The sequence below is a fragment of the Brienomyrus brachyistius genome, chromosome 23 (assembly GCF_023856365.1).
Source record: "Brienomyrus brachyistius isolate T26 chromosome 23, BBRACH_0.4, whole genome shotgun sequence".
Lineage (NCBI taxonomy): Eukaryota > Metazoa > Chordata > Actinopteri > Osteoglossiformes > Mormyridae > Brienomyrus > Brienomyrus brachyistius.
In genome coordinates this window covers 1,823,383-1,840,905 of record NC_064555.1, presented here as the reverse complement: position 1 = coordinate 1,840,905, position 17,523 = coordinate 1,823,383, and the positions used below count along the sequence as shown (strand labels likewise).

Sequence of the window (17,523 nt, the reverse complement as noted above, 5' to 3'; positions counted from 1 at the left end):
AGCCTTCGTAACTGATAGGGGGGTACAAAAGCAGGGGACAGTGAAAGCAGACAGACACTGGAATAAATCTCGGCTCTCATATAATCTCACACCCTACTACCGTCCTCTCTGAAAGCTAAGCTTTGAGAAAACGCTGAGAGGCAGCCACACGCGCAGTCACCGGCACGCACACACCCAAACAAACGCCGCAGAGGCAACCGCGATGACAGCCAGACGCTGGCTAGCGGCGCAACGCTAACGCCTGGGGAAAGTTTGACAGGCGCCCCGCTGAGACTCCGGTGGGCTTTATTAGTCGCCGGTGCCGTCAAACGTGGAGGCCAGCTTTCCGAGAGAGGAATTCTATTGAGAGTCCCTGCGGTCAGGGTAAGGGAACCCCTGATAACAGGAGGTTCAGTTTGGGTGACACACAAAATGAAGCAGGACTGTGGAACATTAAACGAAGGCTTTGGGCCTGAGTTTTATGCCCACTATAGAAGACTGTGAAGAGCTGTTGTAGAATCATGATTAAAAGTTCTGTCCAAACGCAGACCACACCGCAAGCCCGGTGACCCCCCCCCACAGCCGTAATATCAGACTGTGAAATCACACACGTTTCACATTTCAAGAGTTGCTCTCCTGGTTTGATCGTTTCTCAATATCAGCTAACTGGGTTTTCCAGTTCTGGCTTCCCGTGGGGGGAAAAGACGGCTGTAAAACATTTGTGACAAATTGATAGCAGGCAAAAAAAAAATAAAAAGAACTCAGGCAGTAAATAAGAGTTGTAATGTACTGGTGCAGCACAAGTACACAGGATGCTCACAAGCAACTCATCTGGGTTTTCCAGTTCTGGCACGAGATAAAGTTTTGGGCTGGGAGGCGTCGGTCGAGAGAGACAAAAAGGGTCAGATAAGGATTTTCAACTTCCCCCAGCCGACTAGCTTTGCAAAGAAATCAAAGAATATGAATAAATCAACGCAGGCCACGATCAGGTCTGTGGGTCTCACCGGGAGAACTACTGTCCCGGCCACATCAGACAAGGCCTGATCCGCATTTTTAGGCGCTGCGGATCTGCAGAACGGGCTTCTCCTCACCTCAGTGGTCACACCCGGTCCCAAGCACCCCCCTCACTCACCCCACCTTCATAAATCCCTCCAGAAATGATGACACACTAACGTAACGTGAACAGCTGGGCCGGCGTGCACAGCATCATAAACCCAACCATCAATAATTAGCGGCTCGTTAATTAGAGGAGTCTGATAGGTTGGTTTCGATGGCAGCCTCTCTCTTATTGAAAGGGACAGTCACCAAAGACCAACTTTCACCTAGCAGCACTGGGCCGCTAAATCGAAAAGTCCTTGTAGAATTAGCGGGATGGGGCTGTGGGGGCTGTGGGGGCTGTCGAGGAGAAAGGTGGCTACCTGGGGGGGCACAAACAGTGAAGGTCAGCAGAATGCTAGCATGCTAAGGCTACAGGCCTCATAAACCCAGCCGCACATTCCGCCCCTGCCACCTTGGGAGCTACCAAGGAGCTCATGATTTTCATAAAGCATGAGGACGGAGTGACTGACACGTGTTTTCAGAAAGAAAGAAAAAAAAAAAACTGTCTGTGGGATTCCACACAAAAAAAAAATCTAGACAATCAGCCCAATGCAGAACGCAGTGCAAATGCAAGCCAACGGCATTATGTAGCCGTTCATTTGAAGGGCACTAAACAAATTCCCGGCTAAACAAGGTTTTTTTTTGTTCCTTCCACCAGTTTCGTTCCACTTACCCATCATATCCTTTGTCTTCTTGAAATGTTTATACCACCGGCCGAATTCCTGGCACTTGGCTGCAGAAACGTTTGCATAGTAAGTGCTGTTCACAATGGAGGAGATCATACTCTGAAAAGGAAGGAAAAGGGGGAAAATTGTTAGTGGGACACATACGTTAAAGGCGGCGTGCGGGGACACCCCAGGCTGCGGAGAACATGGGCCATTTTTCCCGGAGGAAAAGCAAGGAAAGGGGATTTTTCTCAAATAAAAATGTGTATATGGCAGTTTTTTTGTTTTTTAAACTGCCAATCAGAAAAGGTAATAAAACCCAAAATCCATTTGTGTGTAACAGACGTGGAACCTGGCGGCACAGAGATAAACGTTTAGAGGCACGTTGTGCAAGAGCCTGGTACACTCTGTGTGTGTGTGTGTGTGTGTCTGTGTGTGTGTGTGTGTGTGTGTGTGTGTGTGTGTGTGTGTGTGTGTGTGTGTGTGTGTGTGTGTGTGTGTGTGTGTGTGTGTGTGTGGGGGGGGGGACAGACACTAAATTTTTGAGGAAAATCTGCAATGTTCAAATACAGCCTCCATAAAAAGATAAACACCAGTAATAAGCAGAGATGAATCCCCCCCCCCAGCAAATAACTGTGAGTCATTTGCCACAATCTGCTAAAAGAAACTATTTTTTTACCTTGATGTGAAAAACACAGAATCAGTAAGCAGATATGATTCCCCCCCCCCCACGCGACCCGGTGCCATCTTTACATTTTGATCCCAACTTTTCATATTTATTTTAATCCATTCTCCACAAACAAGAAATGGGTTGGGGGAGGGTGAGTGGGGGGAGGGGGGGGGGGGGGGGGGAGTTCCTTTTATTAAAGCAAACGATGTTCCCGCTGCCCTGGGGGCTCATGGCAGAGAGTTTGATTGTTATAAATATTCAAAAGACTAAACCATCTGTTTTCGGGATACAGGTACGCCGGCTTCGCCGTCTTCGCCATTTCCAAGGGAAAAAAAAAAAAACACATGAAAAATGGTAAATAGTGAAAAAGGAACAACTTCCGGCTAAGGAGATGCAGCACGAAAGGGCGGCTTCTGCCCCGTCTGCCTGACGCGCCTAGAGAATGAACTGAAGTGTCCCTTTGGGGGGGGGGGGGGGGCATCATCTCAGACACCTTTCTAAGAGTCACTCCTAAGGGTGAATTTCGAGCTGCACTGCACTGGCGGGTCGGAGTGAATCTCGAAGCCCGACGAGTCCCAGAACCCCTCAAGAACGTTATTCTACATGCAGGACCCACAGGTTCACCGGGGCCCAATTAAAAATTAACATGACTGACACACCCCTTTAAATCAAGGAGAATTCCAATAAAAACATGCTCTTTGGCTGCGTTTGCCTATGTTTACATCTACATGTCATATATATACACTGCGCATTTACAGAAATATAATTTCTTTTTTTAACCGTGTTTCTCATACAGTGCAGTCAAACTGCTACATGATCCCTGCACATAATCGCATAATTGTTCTTGTAATTAGCTTTGGGCCAACTTTAAACGTATTTACACTTTGGCTCGGGACACACCGGAGGCATTCGCTGCTAAAATTACAAGTGACACCTAAAATTCACTCATTATTACTAAACATCGATAAAGGAATGCAAAATAAAAAAAAGAAATAAAAGCTGACTGATGCCTCGCAGTCAAAATTGCCATAAATCACCACCATTATTTAAGTAAAATCAAAACACCTTACAGGCCTCTGGTTTGACTGACTTGGCACAAATGCTGTAATAAATTTAAGGTTGGCGTTTGTTCAAAAAAAAAAAGGTTTTGGGAGCAACAGCGCTGAAGTGGGCGGGTGGAAGCGTCCTCTGAGCCGACGTAGGGAGCAGCGAGAGCGCGGTCTGACACGGGCCCTTTAAGTGATAACCATCTCCCAACCCTGTCACCGTGCCCAGGAAGAATCAGGAGACACTATCTGCCAAAACAATCTCTAGCTTCCGTCAAGGGGAGAGGCGCTCAGAGGCGTCACCATGCGGGTCCCACTCACCCCACGAACCTGCCGACTGGCACCAAGCGCACCAAATATCCGCTTTCTATTGTATGGGGGACATGGGTTATTCCACCCCCATTTAACGCATCTTAATTACACTCTTCTGACATCGGCAGCGGAGGGGGGGGGGGGGGGGGAGGAGGAATGCTGTCACTTTAAATCCACAAGCCACAAAGATGGCTTTTGATGGTTTTCTGCTGTGCGAGAGAATAACTGCTTCGGGAGGGATTCCTCTTGTGCGTAGGGGTATGTAGGGAGGGGGACACACAAAAAACCCAAAAAGGCATAGATTTAGAAGATCAGACCTTAGGTTTACAAAATATATATATATTTTTTTTAAGTTGGGGGCTGAGGGTTGGGAACTGATGTAATAAATCGTCCTGAACGATGAATCGCGATGAAGCAGTAATTAGCCGATGCTGTAGCTGAAACGCTCTTCCTTTCTTACTCGACACACTCGGCCTGCACAGTACAGAACGCACACGTGAGAGCGGCTACGCGCCGCGCGGTGAAAGTACGCGCTGGTTTGCCCGCGACGCGGCGGTGAGGTCACCCCTCCTCTCCGTCCGCGAGCCTCTCTAACACACTCCTTCCTGGGACTACAGGCCTTAACGTCGTGAAAATGCCAACCCTGGAACGGAAAAATCCGGCAGGCATTCCTGTTTTCTACAACCGCTATTTTTGCCTGTTTCGTCATAGTTCGAGACCCTGGGTCCCCGCTAGACGCGGCATGTTAAAACCATAACAAAACTAAATAATGCTTAAAAAAAATTAATAAAAATAAACGAATACTGCGGCAGGAATAACCAGCCTATTAAGCAGTATATACTGTGTGTGTATATATATGTCGCACGCAAACCGCAGAGTGATGTTACACGCTTTTAAAAATAAACATCATAAAATGAAAAATAAAAAAAAAAATCTGTGATTGTGAAAAATAAATCAGTAACCTACACAAACTGCCTGGTGTACTTCATTTTGCAGGCTGAGGTCAAATCTAACCCACACGCGGTAAGGGAAAAAAAAAAAGTGTTAAATGAACGGAGCAGACGACAAAGATGGTGTAAATCCACGGTCGTCGTCGATATAACAACAAAACGTATCAATATTTTTCTGCAGTAGAGTATTAACAGCTGGTAAGCTGCATAACCAGCTGTCCCGAGCACGGTGGGGGGGGACACGCCTACCCACTCTGAGTGGTGTAGCGGTGCAGGACGGCATTTCAGTGGCAGGATAAAATAGATTCCTGCCTCCCTCCACAATGCTGTAACACCCCCAGGTAAAGTTAATATCTCGACTGCCATCAGTAGCAGTTGGGAAACGCTGCTCTCGGTGTCAGACCCAGCCAGAGTCATTTAAAAAAAAAAAGTGTACATTAGGATGCCATGGCGACCAGAGTCATTTTCATCGGTGATCTGAGCCATGTGCAATCAGCTGCTGTTTCAGACAATGCCCAAGTCCTTCTCAGTAGCATGATTGCTTTCCTCGGGGATTCAGAGACTGGCTCTCCACCCGGATCATAACTTAATACTATGAACTCTGCCTTGGACTGGCATTCCATCCACTGTGTACCCCTAACTTGAACCCTATGCTGCCTGGGATGGGCTCCAACCCCACAACCCCCTCCCGGTTCACCACCTGTGGATAAGCTCAGTGAGGCTGAGATGCTACAGAGTGCTGGCAGCCCGGCAGAGCCATGCAATGGCTGACGGTTCGAAGAGGTCCAGGAAGGGGGTAAGGAGGCTTTGATTAGCATCATCCTGCTAGCACTCGCATGCTACCAGGGGAGCCTTTACATCAGCATCGCCCTTGGTGGGCCAATCCAAAAACTCTTATTGTGAGACATAGACTAACAGCTCAGAGCTGATATCCCAGCAATCGTTCCATGGAATGTTTACAATTGAGAAACGCATCACGATTACGGGCCACACTAAAGCACAAGGTGGTCAAAAACTCTGAACCTCTCATTTAGATTCGTTCAAAACTCAGGGGTCCCTCTTGCCCTATTGTTCAGCACAGATATAGAATTACTTGGTTCAGTTACGCTCGGCAGTCGCAGATTGTTCTGAAGTCGCACTATCCCTTACATCATCTCTGCTGAATGCGGACCCTGCAAATAGCAATGTAAATTACTGAAAAAACACTAACTGTATCCAAGACGGCAGCCTGACCAGAAGCTGCCTGGGGATTGAGCTCATGTGGGAGCCGGTCCGTGGGCGTTGGGAAGGGCCAGAGAGGGGCGGCTACCTGCGAAAGGGGACACTCCTTGGCCAGCGAGCTCTGGTTCATGTCCTTCAGCAGCTCCTTTAGGGCGTTCCTCACGGTGGAGTGAGTCCACTGCTCGGGGGGCAAATCCTCCAGCTTCGGGCAACTGGAGAAAATGGGGGGCGGGGCAGGGAGTGAGCGAGAGAGCGGAGGGAGAGTGATCCTAGAGCAGGACAGGGAGCTGGATGTGTTCCTACAAGACAGACAGATTTCATTTGGGGCATGATGCAGATCCATCTGGAGAGCCTCCACCCCCCTCCCCCCCCTGATTGTTCTGATTAGTTAATTACTTTATACAACACATCTGCTGTGTTGATGCATGAATTATACATCAGCTGCATACGGCGACTATTATTCCACGTTACTTCTACCTTCCTGCTCTGATCTGCTTGGCCGAGCAATTTAAGGTGTTGGGGGGGGGGGGGTTGAGTTGGTTTGCCCACACACACACACACACACACACACACACACACACACACGGAACACTTAATGTATATGAGGTAGGTGACATTTCTGCCTTGAATTTCTGCCTTTGTGTACAAAGGGAAAAACTGAACACAAACAAGGCTGAACATGGCACCAGTTTTAGATAAAAGAGGACTAGAGACCTCAGATCCAGGTCGGCACTTGGACGAATGGCGTCTTGAATCTTAACGCACGTCCACAGTCATCTTCCAGGGATGCAACGCAGTGTACAAGGTTCTCAATGTCACCGATACTTGTTAACCACACAGTTTAGGTGGACGTGCTTGTAAAGGCGTACAGAGTCACATTAAGACACCTGGCTGTTCTAGAAGCTTCCCCAGGACTAATAAGGGAGCGCTAGGTGCAGAAGGTCATTGATCAGGCAAATAAGGCTGTGTAATTAGAGTTAGGGTCGTGACTGTATGTGAGCATCGGTGGTCTGCAGGTACCATGTCGAAAAGCCCACCCAGGGGGGGTCCGACCTGTGCAGCTGAATCTTCAGCGTGACGACGTGGTAGACGTCCTGCAGCATGTCTGCCACCGTGGCGTCAGGGGCGTCCGTCACGTAGGACAGGGGAACGGGGTTCCACCTGCCCACCTGGATGAGGCCTGCCGTGGAACAGGGGGACACTCTGAGCAGCGTGGCATGGAGGGGGCGGGCCACAAGCTGACTGGCCCACTGCCCTGTCACTCGCCAATTCAAAACACATCACTGGCTAATAAGGCTGGCGCCACTATATGAAATATGGTGTCTCTAATGCCCCCCCACTTTAAAAAGAAAAGAAAAAATCCTAGAAATGCCCCTGACTTTGAGGCTGGGCCACAGGGCGCAACAAAGCACACAAAAAAACTTGAAACCCACCAGCTGGCAAAGCCGCACGTGGCTACAAGTGGGAAGCGGGTCGGTTATTTAAACACACAAAAACAAAAAATCTGCAATCGGCAGTCCCGCCCCCCCAAGTGGCGGCCAGCTGTCAGGTGGCTGATGGATGTCTCTGGCTTTGAACTTCACAATGGAAAAAAAAAATTAAAAATGAAAAATCCGGCCTTTGAGCACGATGCAGTTCTGGGACAGAGAGCACCTGCGACCACTGGCCGGGCGCATTCCAGACGTCCGCCGTAAAATGATTAATCTGCAGGAGCTGGCTTCCGTTTGGCGGCGACTTCCCATCTGGGGTGGGTGGGGGGGGGCGGAGTGAGTCTGAGAGGCTTTTCGGTACCTTTGGCCTGGGCCGCCGAGCTGTGGGAGTAGCCCAGGGAGAGCAGAGCCATCTCGATCAGCTGGTTGAACAGCATGTCCTTCCGCACCAGTACGAACTCGGCGTGCTCTTCGCGGGCGTCGGTGAACTCGACCGGACTCTCATGGTGCTCCACCACACAGAACACAGGCAGCATGTTACCTGGGGGGTGAGATGGGACACATGGACCAATCCGGTTCAAAAACACAGGAACAATGTTAAGGTAACAGCAACAGGAAGCCACCTCTCCTCAGTTGTCTGCGAGTCTAAACATCCGAGCTCCCCACCTAACTCTGCCTATCCACACCAGTCTGGGGCAGCCGTGCATCACCGAGTGCATGTTTGGGAGCTAAAAATATGGCTGGGTTCAGACCCAGAGGCACAGGGAGGCCTTCGCAGCTTCATGGTTGACCAGGTGGCTCACGCCTTTACACTCGACTCGACGGGGTGCATGATATTAGAGACGCAGCGGATAGGTGTGCAGGAGCCCCGCCCCCCGAACCCAGATCACCATGGTAACCAGGGCAACTCCGCAGATGTCCCAGCATCCCAGTCAGCAGGAACCGTCCGTTTAGAAGTTTCTGGAAAGGCGACTAGCATCCCCCCCCCCCGATGGAATCTGCATCGCTGACCGGGGGGGAGGGTGGTCAAAACGTGGAGTGAGTGGGATTCTCCACGTCTAACAGAGGAACGTCTCACAATGCGACCCGCTGCGTCAGCGCATTCCCGGATCAATATCGGCTTTGTTTGCAGTGAACGGACTGAGACGGAAACCGGCGGCTGCTGCTGCTGTCCTGCCGCACGCCACGCGCTGCCCAGCCCCGCGCCCATTCCGCGGGACAACATTCCCACGGAGCAAAATAAATAAAAACAGGAAGTCAGGGTGGAGGCCCACAGATTTCACCTTGATAACAAAGCATCCGTTTACCTGAAATGGCAACCAATTAATCTTTACAAGTATTGGCGTATAGAAATGTACAAAAAGAAAAGGCTAACGGCTAAGCTAAGACGCCTGGAAGACTGAGCAGAGGCGAATCAATCACCGTTTATTATGCTATAAACTCCAACTTCGATTGAAACCAACACAGACAAACCCAGAGGGGTTAGGATGACTCTCTCTGCCGCTCCATAACAGCATGTACAACACATCCAGGAAAAAAGGACAAAAAGGATTTCAGGGACAGTAAGTTTATTTCATATCAGACAGCAAAGGTCCACGGCGAAGCCAATTCAGAAGTACTCTAAGATGCCACAGGTTTACGACTTGAATTCTGCCATCTATGTTCAAAGATGTCACGAAACCAACAGACAGAAAAGGTACAGGTCACTGACCAGCATCAATCAAGAGAGGAATTCAAACAAGTTGTAGCTCTTTTCAGCCTGAGAAATATTTCAAAATACGTTAAAAGCACTATGCCACACGCAGCTGATGTGTGACAAATCTGTGAGCTTGGACCAGGCCATCAACTGGCTCCTCCTCTGAAATGGCCAACCAAATGCTTGCCCAGAGTTTCAGTTTCCAAACACTTATCAGCTTTCAACAGCCACTCCTAATTACAAAGACCTGGAGAATGTCTTTTTTTTCGTGCTTTACCTCTCTTGTGGGACGACTTCAGGATGGGCCCTGGGGCCTTGAGGGAAACTCCAGCCAGCTTGGCGCCATTACTGCCCAGCCGGGCCCTCCCAAGGGGGCTGCCATTCTGCTCCAGCCGTGCCATTTTGGCAGGGGGGCTCTTGTGGTCCCCGACACTGTTGGGCAGCTCAGAGTTCTCCTTCCCCAGGCACGAGTCGCTGAGGTGGTCCATGGTTCTCAGCGTCGCCGCTCGCCGTCACCTGCGGAGAGGAGGCAAGCCGTTACTGTTCCCGTCTTCCGCGTCGTGGTGGACGGCCTGTCACCTACACCTACACCTATACCTACACCTATACCTACACCGACACCGACGCGCAAGTAGAATGGCGCACGTGTAAGCAGTTGTCCTTCCAGGTCCTTTGCGCACCCTTTCACGATTCGGAGGGAGGACAAAAACTATGCTTTATTTAAAGCAAATAACGTATAACACAATGTCAAAAGAGAACAAGGTTTTGTTGGGGGAAGGTAAAGCCGAGAGAAATCCAAATAATTAGCGTTCGTCTGCCAGCTTGGAGAATGTTCAATTTTCCCCCATAATGCACCTGCTGACGCCCTTTAAAGAAACGCCCATCTCTGCCGATAAATTCAAATAAATTCCAGACTCTCCTCAAAGGCTGCTGAACAACGGACTCCGCTGTACTAGAAAAGATTTGATATAAATGTCACGATAAATTATTGATAACTTGCTGTACTAAAAGGCTTTTAATGAAACTAGGGCTGTGCCGAGGATCGCCTGGTAAACCAAACGGGTGTGAAACCATTTATCCGACTGGGCAATAGATCTCTCTTCAAGACCTGTGACAGCAAGAGCCTGTATCTGTTTTCACCAGGGTGATAATCTTCACCCACTGGTGGTTTATTGTGAATCCTTTTCTCCGTTTAGCTTACTTAAAAGGTAAAGTCTGACACCATAAATCCCAAACCTGAAATGGCTTAGGGTTAGCGTAAGCAGATTGCTAATTAAGAATGCTTGTAAATGTCAACAATAAGCCATCTGACATACACTCACATAAATACGGGCCACAGTTCACTGTAGCCCAGGCCAAGGGGCAGAGAATAAACAGCCCCTTCAGACTGGGTGCGACAGGGATACCCACGATGCATCCAGCACCAAAACCGTTGTGAAACATGTACATCAACTAAAGGGTAAAAATCTGCAATCCGTTCATTATAACAACCCAGGAAAGCCACAAGCAACTTAGTTTTAGTTTCTGAACACATACAAAGACTAACAAAATAAACTTACTCTCCCCCCTGGGCCAGGAGAAGGGGGGGACTTAAGACACCAAAAAAAAAAAAATCCTAGTAATCTTTTCCCTTTGTATTGAGTAATATGCAGTAAGCCAGTCTGAGACCACAATTATCCCTGTCTCACCACTGGTTTGACAGGTTCCCGACACAAAAACAGGAATTCACAAACACGTCATACCATATCCACTCTGTCCCCTGATGCATCTTACACACTGGGGTTTTTAAAACTGCACAAATTGCTTAAAAAAGACACACACACACATAAGAAAACAAAATTGAGGTATTCAGTCTGCAACACGAAGGAATCCAGCTGCCTCGAGCAAATAGCGTCCTGGAGAGAAACCTGACACCATCAATTAAATTAATTCTCACTCAACCTCACGCCTTTACGCTCAACTCAATGAGAGCAATTCGAAGGGGAAGGATGCCATTAGAGATCAGCCCAGGCTCTCTGCACTCAGCAGTTATGCTGGTATCACGCGGGTGAGATGTCGCCCGAACAGTAACCGGCACCTTCAGTTAAGGAACGCAACCCAACACCAAACCATCCAAAACATAGTAAGAGGTGGCCTCTCTGTAGGGAGGATGCGGTCCGCCAATATGGCCCAAACAAAAAAATCACGATTGTTGCGTTCTTCACGAGTCCCCCATTCAAGAAAACAATTTAAAAATGAACAAATCAGCCCTAAGAAATGCTAAAACGCACCAACACCACATGAAAGATTGTGGTTTTGATGAGCTGACCTGCACACCATCTAAGAACACATCAAATTTACAGTTCTGCTTTTTGCCAATGCACCAAACACACACCAACGTGACCTTCAATCTTCAATACACCACGTTGGAGTTGGAGATTTTGCCTCCTCAAATCGGGTTATAGTGCTTTTTAAATCTCATGTCATGTCGTACAAATAAACTTCCAACTTAAGAGTTTTCTTTCTTTCCCCCCAACGAAATTAAGTCTCAGACATGCAAACTTATGACTGCAGTGCCCCCGTCTAAAATACCCCGCGTACGGTAACGGGTGGCAGAAACCATGCATATCTGCAATGATCATTTTAATGCATGTTACTGTGACATTTAAAAAAAAATAAAAATAAGAACGACTTAATCCAGACTCCGCACCTGGTAAAGATCCAGGTCAGGATTTTGAGATGACCTTTAAAAAATAGGAAAAAAAAAACACAAGAAGGAAAGAAGGGTTCTGTAGAGGAAGAAGGACCGATCGAAACCAACCTGAAACTTACCACTTGCTAACTGGGAAGCGCATAAAGCCGTGCAGGGCGGTCGCTGTCTTTCTTCAAGTTCCTTCGGATGACGAACAAAAAAAACCTAAAAGTTTTTTTTTTCTTGCGTGTAGAATTCTTTTGATATGTCAAAGAGTATTAACAGTCTTCTCCAATTACAGATTCTCCCTGATAGCAGAAAAGGCGATTTGTCCAAAAAGGACGAAACAAATATTCACATGTGAAGGGCTGACTGCAAAGGCGATAACACGGGTAAGCGATAAAACGACGGCTGGCCAGATGCAATATATCCGAGACCACTATTTGGCGGTAGTGGTAATATTGCATTTACGCCACAATAAAACGACCTACCATACCAGCTCGCAAATACACCCGGACGCCGAGAAAAGTTTCCTTTTTAAGAAATATACGCAGATCGCCCGTCGATGCCTGCGTGCTCCCCGGCGGCTCGGGTGCGCCTGGAAAACGGCAGGTCGCGATAGAGGAGCCGGGAGTAAACAAACGCCGAAATATCATTAAGCCCGTCTCGGTGCAATAAGGGACATGTCAGCCGTGCGCGGTCGCTTTGCGGATCTCAAGTTATTTTCGCCTTTTTTCGCCTGCCTGCTGTCAGGGCAAAGAGGGAATAGAGGATGACCCGTCTTCTCGTGAGAAAACAATGCACGGCCGGCGATCGCAAACAGGTAAAAGTACGCTTTGGTCTCCCATCTGCGAGGAGCATCGAGATCGCTAGGAACGCATGGCGGTTTTGTTCGTGGTTGGACGGAGCCTCGCTGTCTTTCTTTCTCTCCCTCCGTGTCCCCATTAAATTATTAGTTGTATTGACTCATCACTCCCCTAGCTCGCGCCGGCGCTGCCCGCGCTTCTCCCCTTTCTCCCCATTTCAACAGGAAAAAATAAAATAAAACAGAACCCGAAGCGGCCGCCCCAAAAGCGTTTTTTTTTTGGTCGCCTGGGACGGCCTCCCGTGACGGCCGATGTCCTGGCTAAGCGGAGAGCCTAAAAAAAATAAAGTAAAAGTGGAAGGAATATAGAGGAGGGTGCGATTTCCGGCTATGCGCGTAGGAATTTTTAATCAGCTTGATTAGTGTGAGGCGGCTCTGCATTTATTACAGAATAACACACACACGCGCGCGCCACACACACACACACGCACTAAACAGGCACGCGAGCACGCACTCTTACTTTCTCATATGCTCGCGCATTGACAAATGAAAATCTCAGTATTAAATATTTCATCCCGAAAACAGTGATCATCGCCGAGGCTGTGTAGCTGCACTTGTGTTGAGTACTCCAAGGCACAATTTCTCTGCACTTACTGTCAGTCGCATCATCAGCTGAAAGAAAGCTGCCCCCGTGATTTCTATCTTGCTCAAATGTAGCACACAGGAAAAAAATCTATATGTTGTATAATAAGATGCGAGGATCCAGTAATAAAAGTACAACTGTAGAATAAAAATGCATGAATTGAAATCATCTGAGTTACCATGCTGGCATTGTGATTTATTTCCCCCGGAAAACGGGTTCGAGTGTTTTAAACGAGCTCCCGTGTTTATCCCGAGACGCCCATACAGCGAAGCCCAGCACAAAAGCAGGCGCCATATGGCACCGAGGCAGGGGAAGGATGGCTTATTAGGCTCGCAGCGCAGGCTGACTTTGGCCATTGAGGTGGGGGCACTGACAGGTTACGCGATGGCGCGCCTCATGCACGGGGGCTGCTGGGGAACGGGGGCGCGCCCTCTGGGGTGTACTGTGTGATCGCACCGTTGCGAGCCTCCAACCAGCATTTTACACCTATTTTTTAGCAGACCGTTTGTATTTATTTAACGTATTTCTACGTTCAAGTCAGGAAACACTGATCAGCTTTATTAAGTTTGCTTCAACAAGCCAGTTTTCACCAGTAAATAAAATTTTTAGAAAACGCCCCTTAAAATATGACGGGTTTGAAATTATTCTATTCGTAGAAAAAAAAAAAAACACAGTAATTTTTTAGCAAGTTACGCCACCTCCACCTTAGTCACCACAGAGATATTTCAAAGAAATGTATCAGACTGAAAATGATCTATCAAAACAGCACAAAGCTAAATTTTTGTTTCGACATTCAAAACAAAACAAAAAAAATTATTGGAATATTTTTAAGAATGACCTCTATGAAATACACATTACAGACAATATCTCAGCAGCATTGTAACAGCGAGGTGTAACAAATATTCCACATATAAAAAAACCTGCTTGCACATTTCAAGTTGCAGGGTTGCTGCTGTGGGAGGTTAGGACCAGTTCGACGGGCCCCTGAGTGACAGGGGCCCTAAAGAAATTGTGAAATGGATTGGTTTGGACTGGGACCCCCAGTATGATATGCTTTCATGGGGCCCAAAATTCCTAGCAATGCCCCTGAGAAGTTATAATGATTTTTCTTTGCATGAAAATAAAAAGGACGCTTCTGGAGACGGAACAGCCTCTGAAGAATTTGTTACCGAAACCGCAACAGCCCACCTTGTTTGAAGATGCTTCTTACTTCATTCTATTTTCAGCTAGACGTTCAAGGTTCCACCTCTGCAGACTGTTAATATTTAGCATTAGTCAACGCTAGCCGCAGCTTTGGGGGGGGGGGGGGGGGGGGGTTAGACACGGATAGGTGGCTGTCATGGGGTGGTCTTGGGCACACAAATTCCCTGCTGCTTTATCACGTCAATAAAAGCTCAGACAGGCTCCAGCGGCAGCCCCCAAAGGCTAGAACACTACCCCAGTTGATTTACTAACAGTTACACACAATGGAAAAAAAGACATATGAAAGAAAACCCTATCTTTTAATTATGGAGGAGGTGTCAATCAGGGAGGTACCCATTATAGGATGATATGGGGAAAATATGCTTGTTGGTTTGCGATGACTGCAAAGCATACTGGGATAAGTAGCATAACTGTTATTTAACCATAGTCTGGGCACTTTCTGTTGTCTTCATAATATATAAGATATAGTCATACAAGTCATTATGCTCCATCATATCAAAAAAACACAATTTAAATATACAGACGCTCCTCTACTTACGAACTTTCAGACATACGAGCAAAGACGACTGTAAGTCCAAATTGTGTCCATCAGGCTCCCGTTTCCTGTCCGCAACGTCAATTTTGTTTTTTTGTGCGCCAATTCCGCCTAATACGACTCCTGGCCGCTACTCCCACCATCCTAGTTCTTTGTACTTGCATATACCCTTAAAATGATGTTGAATGACGACCTACGAACATTTCAAGTTACGAACGGCCGCTCGGAAGGTAACTTCTTCGTAAGTAGAGGAGCGTCTGTATATGTTAGCTTGTTTTTCAGAGTGATTAATGTATGTATATGCATATACATCAATATAAAGTAACCAGGACTCTGGTCTAATCGAGCAAAAGGTAACAGATTGAAAATGAACCCGCCTGGCCGACAGGGACACGCTCAGTTACTGGCAAGTTTTCAGCAGATGTCCGGTTGATTTCGATGAGACAGTGGCTATAAACAGTGAACAGATTTCAAACCTGTATCAGAAAGATCACGGCATAAGATACACAGAAGTGATGCAGCAGGTACTACTTCAGCTACTTCTCACCCAGGATTTTTATTTACACTGGTGATTTTCAAAACGGCTATCAAAGAACAAAAACTACATCATCTTTCTAAGTGCCCACCACAGCTAAAAACAACAGATATAACCTGGGAAATGGCAGGATTATGGATGATCTGGGAATTGCGGTTAGGATGCCAGTCTACCAAAGGGCACTAAGACACGCTACAGGAAATTAGGAAACAACTATTAACCCAAATGCATGTTTCTTTTTGGGCTGCAGGAGACGATCAGAGTAAATGGAGGAAACTTATTCGACACAGAGAGAAGCTGCAAACTTCACGCATGAAGCACAGGCGGGATTGGAACCCCCAACCCTGCTGGTGTGAAGCAGTAGTACTACCCACTGAACCATTGTACAGCCCACTGATGTCTTGCTTAAAACAAATTCAATTAAAAAAGGTACAGGCAGTGTAAAAACAAACATCACACGGTGGCCATGCACAGTTTCCAGTCACCCGAAAGTGCTCGTCTTCTAAAACAGTGACCAAGAAGGAGGTCGATGCTCAGAGGAGGTGCCTGAGAAGAGGTGGAAGGTGCAGCATTGCATTTCCTTAGAGTGATACTGTGCTGTTACTCCGTACCACAGTCTTTAATGAAAAGCCACCGCGAGGTAGAAAAACAGACACCGCCGCAACAGGAAACGCGATGCAACATCTGCCCTGCACCTACAGAGCTGAGACAATAATAATTGTTCAGTGACCTTAAGATAGCATTTTGTGCACAGCCGAGCGGCCCGTCGATGCTGCTGCGAAACCACTGTCTTTGTTTTTCCTATTACTTGTCATACAACTCTAACAGATTTGTACGAAACAAGGGGGGAAAGTTTAACAATAATAATATAAAAATGCAAAAGGCACTGAACTGAATTTGGCTGCAAGGATCGATGTCCAGGTGTGAGTGATTAATAGTGACTTGGTGATCTTTCTACCTGTTTTTGTACGGCCAATTGATTTCATCCTAACGGAAAAGCTGCAACAGCCAGAAGAACATTCTGCGGAGGGTACAGAGCCGCTGTTATGGATGCAACCGGATGCTCGCGGACATTTATGGGACAGTTATGAGGGCATAAAGGAATTTCTGGGCACGACTGGCACGTGGAGCAACATCAGGCTGCACTGCCTTGTGTCCTGTTAGCTTTACCCTCATTTAACTGCACGTCACAGGTTAACAACAAACAAAATACATGGCCCATTGTCTGCCTTGTTTTTTTTTCTATGTATGGATCATCTCAGACAGGACACACTATTATGATTTTTAACTGGTTTTTAATAAGTAACAGTCTATGCAAAGCTGATCTCTTGAGCCTGCCTCTTTTCTTGTGTGTGTCTTCAGGGTGCCGTAAGACGCTCGTTTGCATTCTGGAAGTTTCCCACGGCCGTCCCGCTTACGCTGGGGTGACCGGTGGGGCGTGGTCAGCGAGTGGCCACTTGCCTCCGACGGCAACATAGACACTCAGTTTTCTGCCTCTGCTCTTCTACGGAACTCGCACCCCCAGGCAGGAGCACACTGATCTGCTGAGTCGAGCCGCTCAGCCCGGTCTGTGGTTTCTCGGCACCTTGTGACCTAAGCGCATGTCTCCCTTGAGCCGCCCCCCGCCCACACACACGCACACACACACACGCACAAATGCAGGAGCGTGTCAGTAATGCTGCGGCGTCGTGATCGCCACAAATCCTGCGAAAGCGTCAGCTGGGAAAAGAAACTCCTCTGAAGCAGGACCTACCAGAAATAATTTCCTTTTCTTAAGCTGCCTTCACTGAAACTGGCATATTAATGACTGGTGGCTGTGTGAGAGAATGCAGTAAAGAGTATATTTCATAAGCTCACCACTTGTGTATTCATCTCCCCTTTATTGAATTATGAAATATATTAGTCATTTAACAATCAACAAACATCTCGGTTTCAAGGCTTGGAAAGTAACGCTGCTGTCACTGGTACCGTGGACCAGTCTCACATGATTAAATAATTAGGCCTTAATGCCTGTCTTGTGCATTGCAACGTATCAACAATTAATAGTGTTATAAACAGGGCAAA

General features: G+C 47.5%; 1 protein-coding gene and 1 long non-coding RNA gene across 2 annotated transcripts in view; one reads left to right on the top strand and one right to left on the bottom strand.

The window, feature by feature from the left end:
- satb1a (SATB homeobox 1a) overlaps positions 1-13,160 on the bottom strand; it is a 28,534-nt gene extending 15,374 nt beyond the window's left edge. The window contains 6 exon segments of the mRNA XM_048993836.1: positions 1,751-1,862; positions 6,030-6,153; positions 6,995-7,121; positions 7,733-7,912; positions 9,345-9,583; positions 11,879-13,160. Coding sequence (XP_048849793.1) covers positions 1,751-1,862; positions 6,030-6,153; positions 6,995-7,121; positions 7,733-7,912; positions 9,345-9,555 — 754 coding nt within the window. The 5' untranslated portion in view covers positions 9,556-9,583; positions 11,879-13,160.
- On the top strand, positions 12,422-17,315 carry LOC125719244 (uncharacterized). The gene is made up of 2 exons (XR_007385044.1): positions 12,422-12,561; positions 15,710-17,315. It is a non-coding gene; the product is annotated as an uncharacterized LOC125719244 (long non-coding RNA).
- Positions 17,316-17,523: the final 208 nt, after the last annotated feature.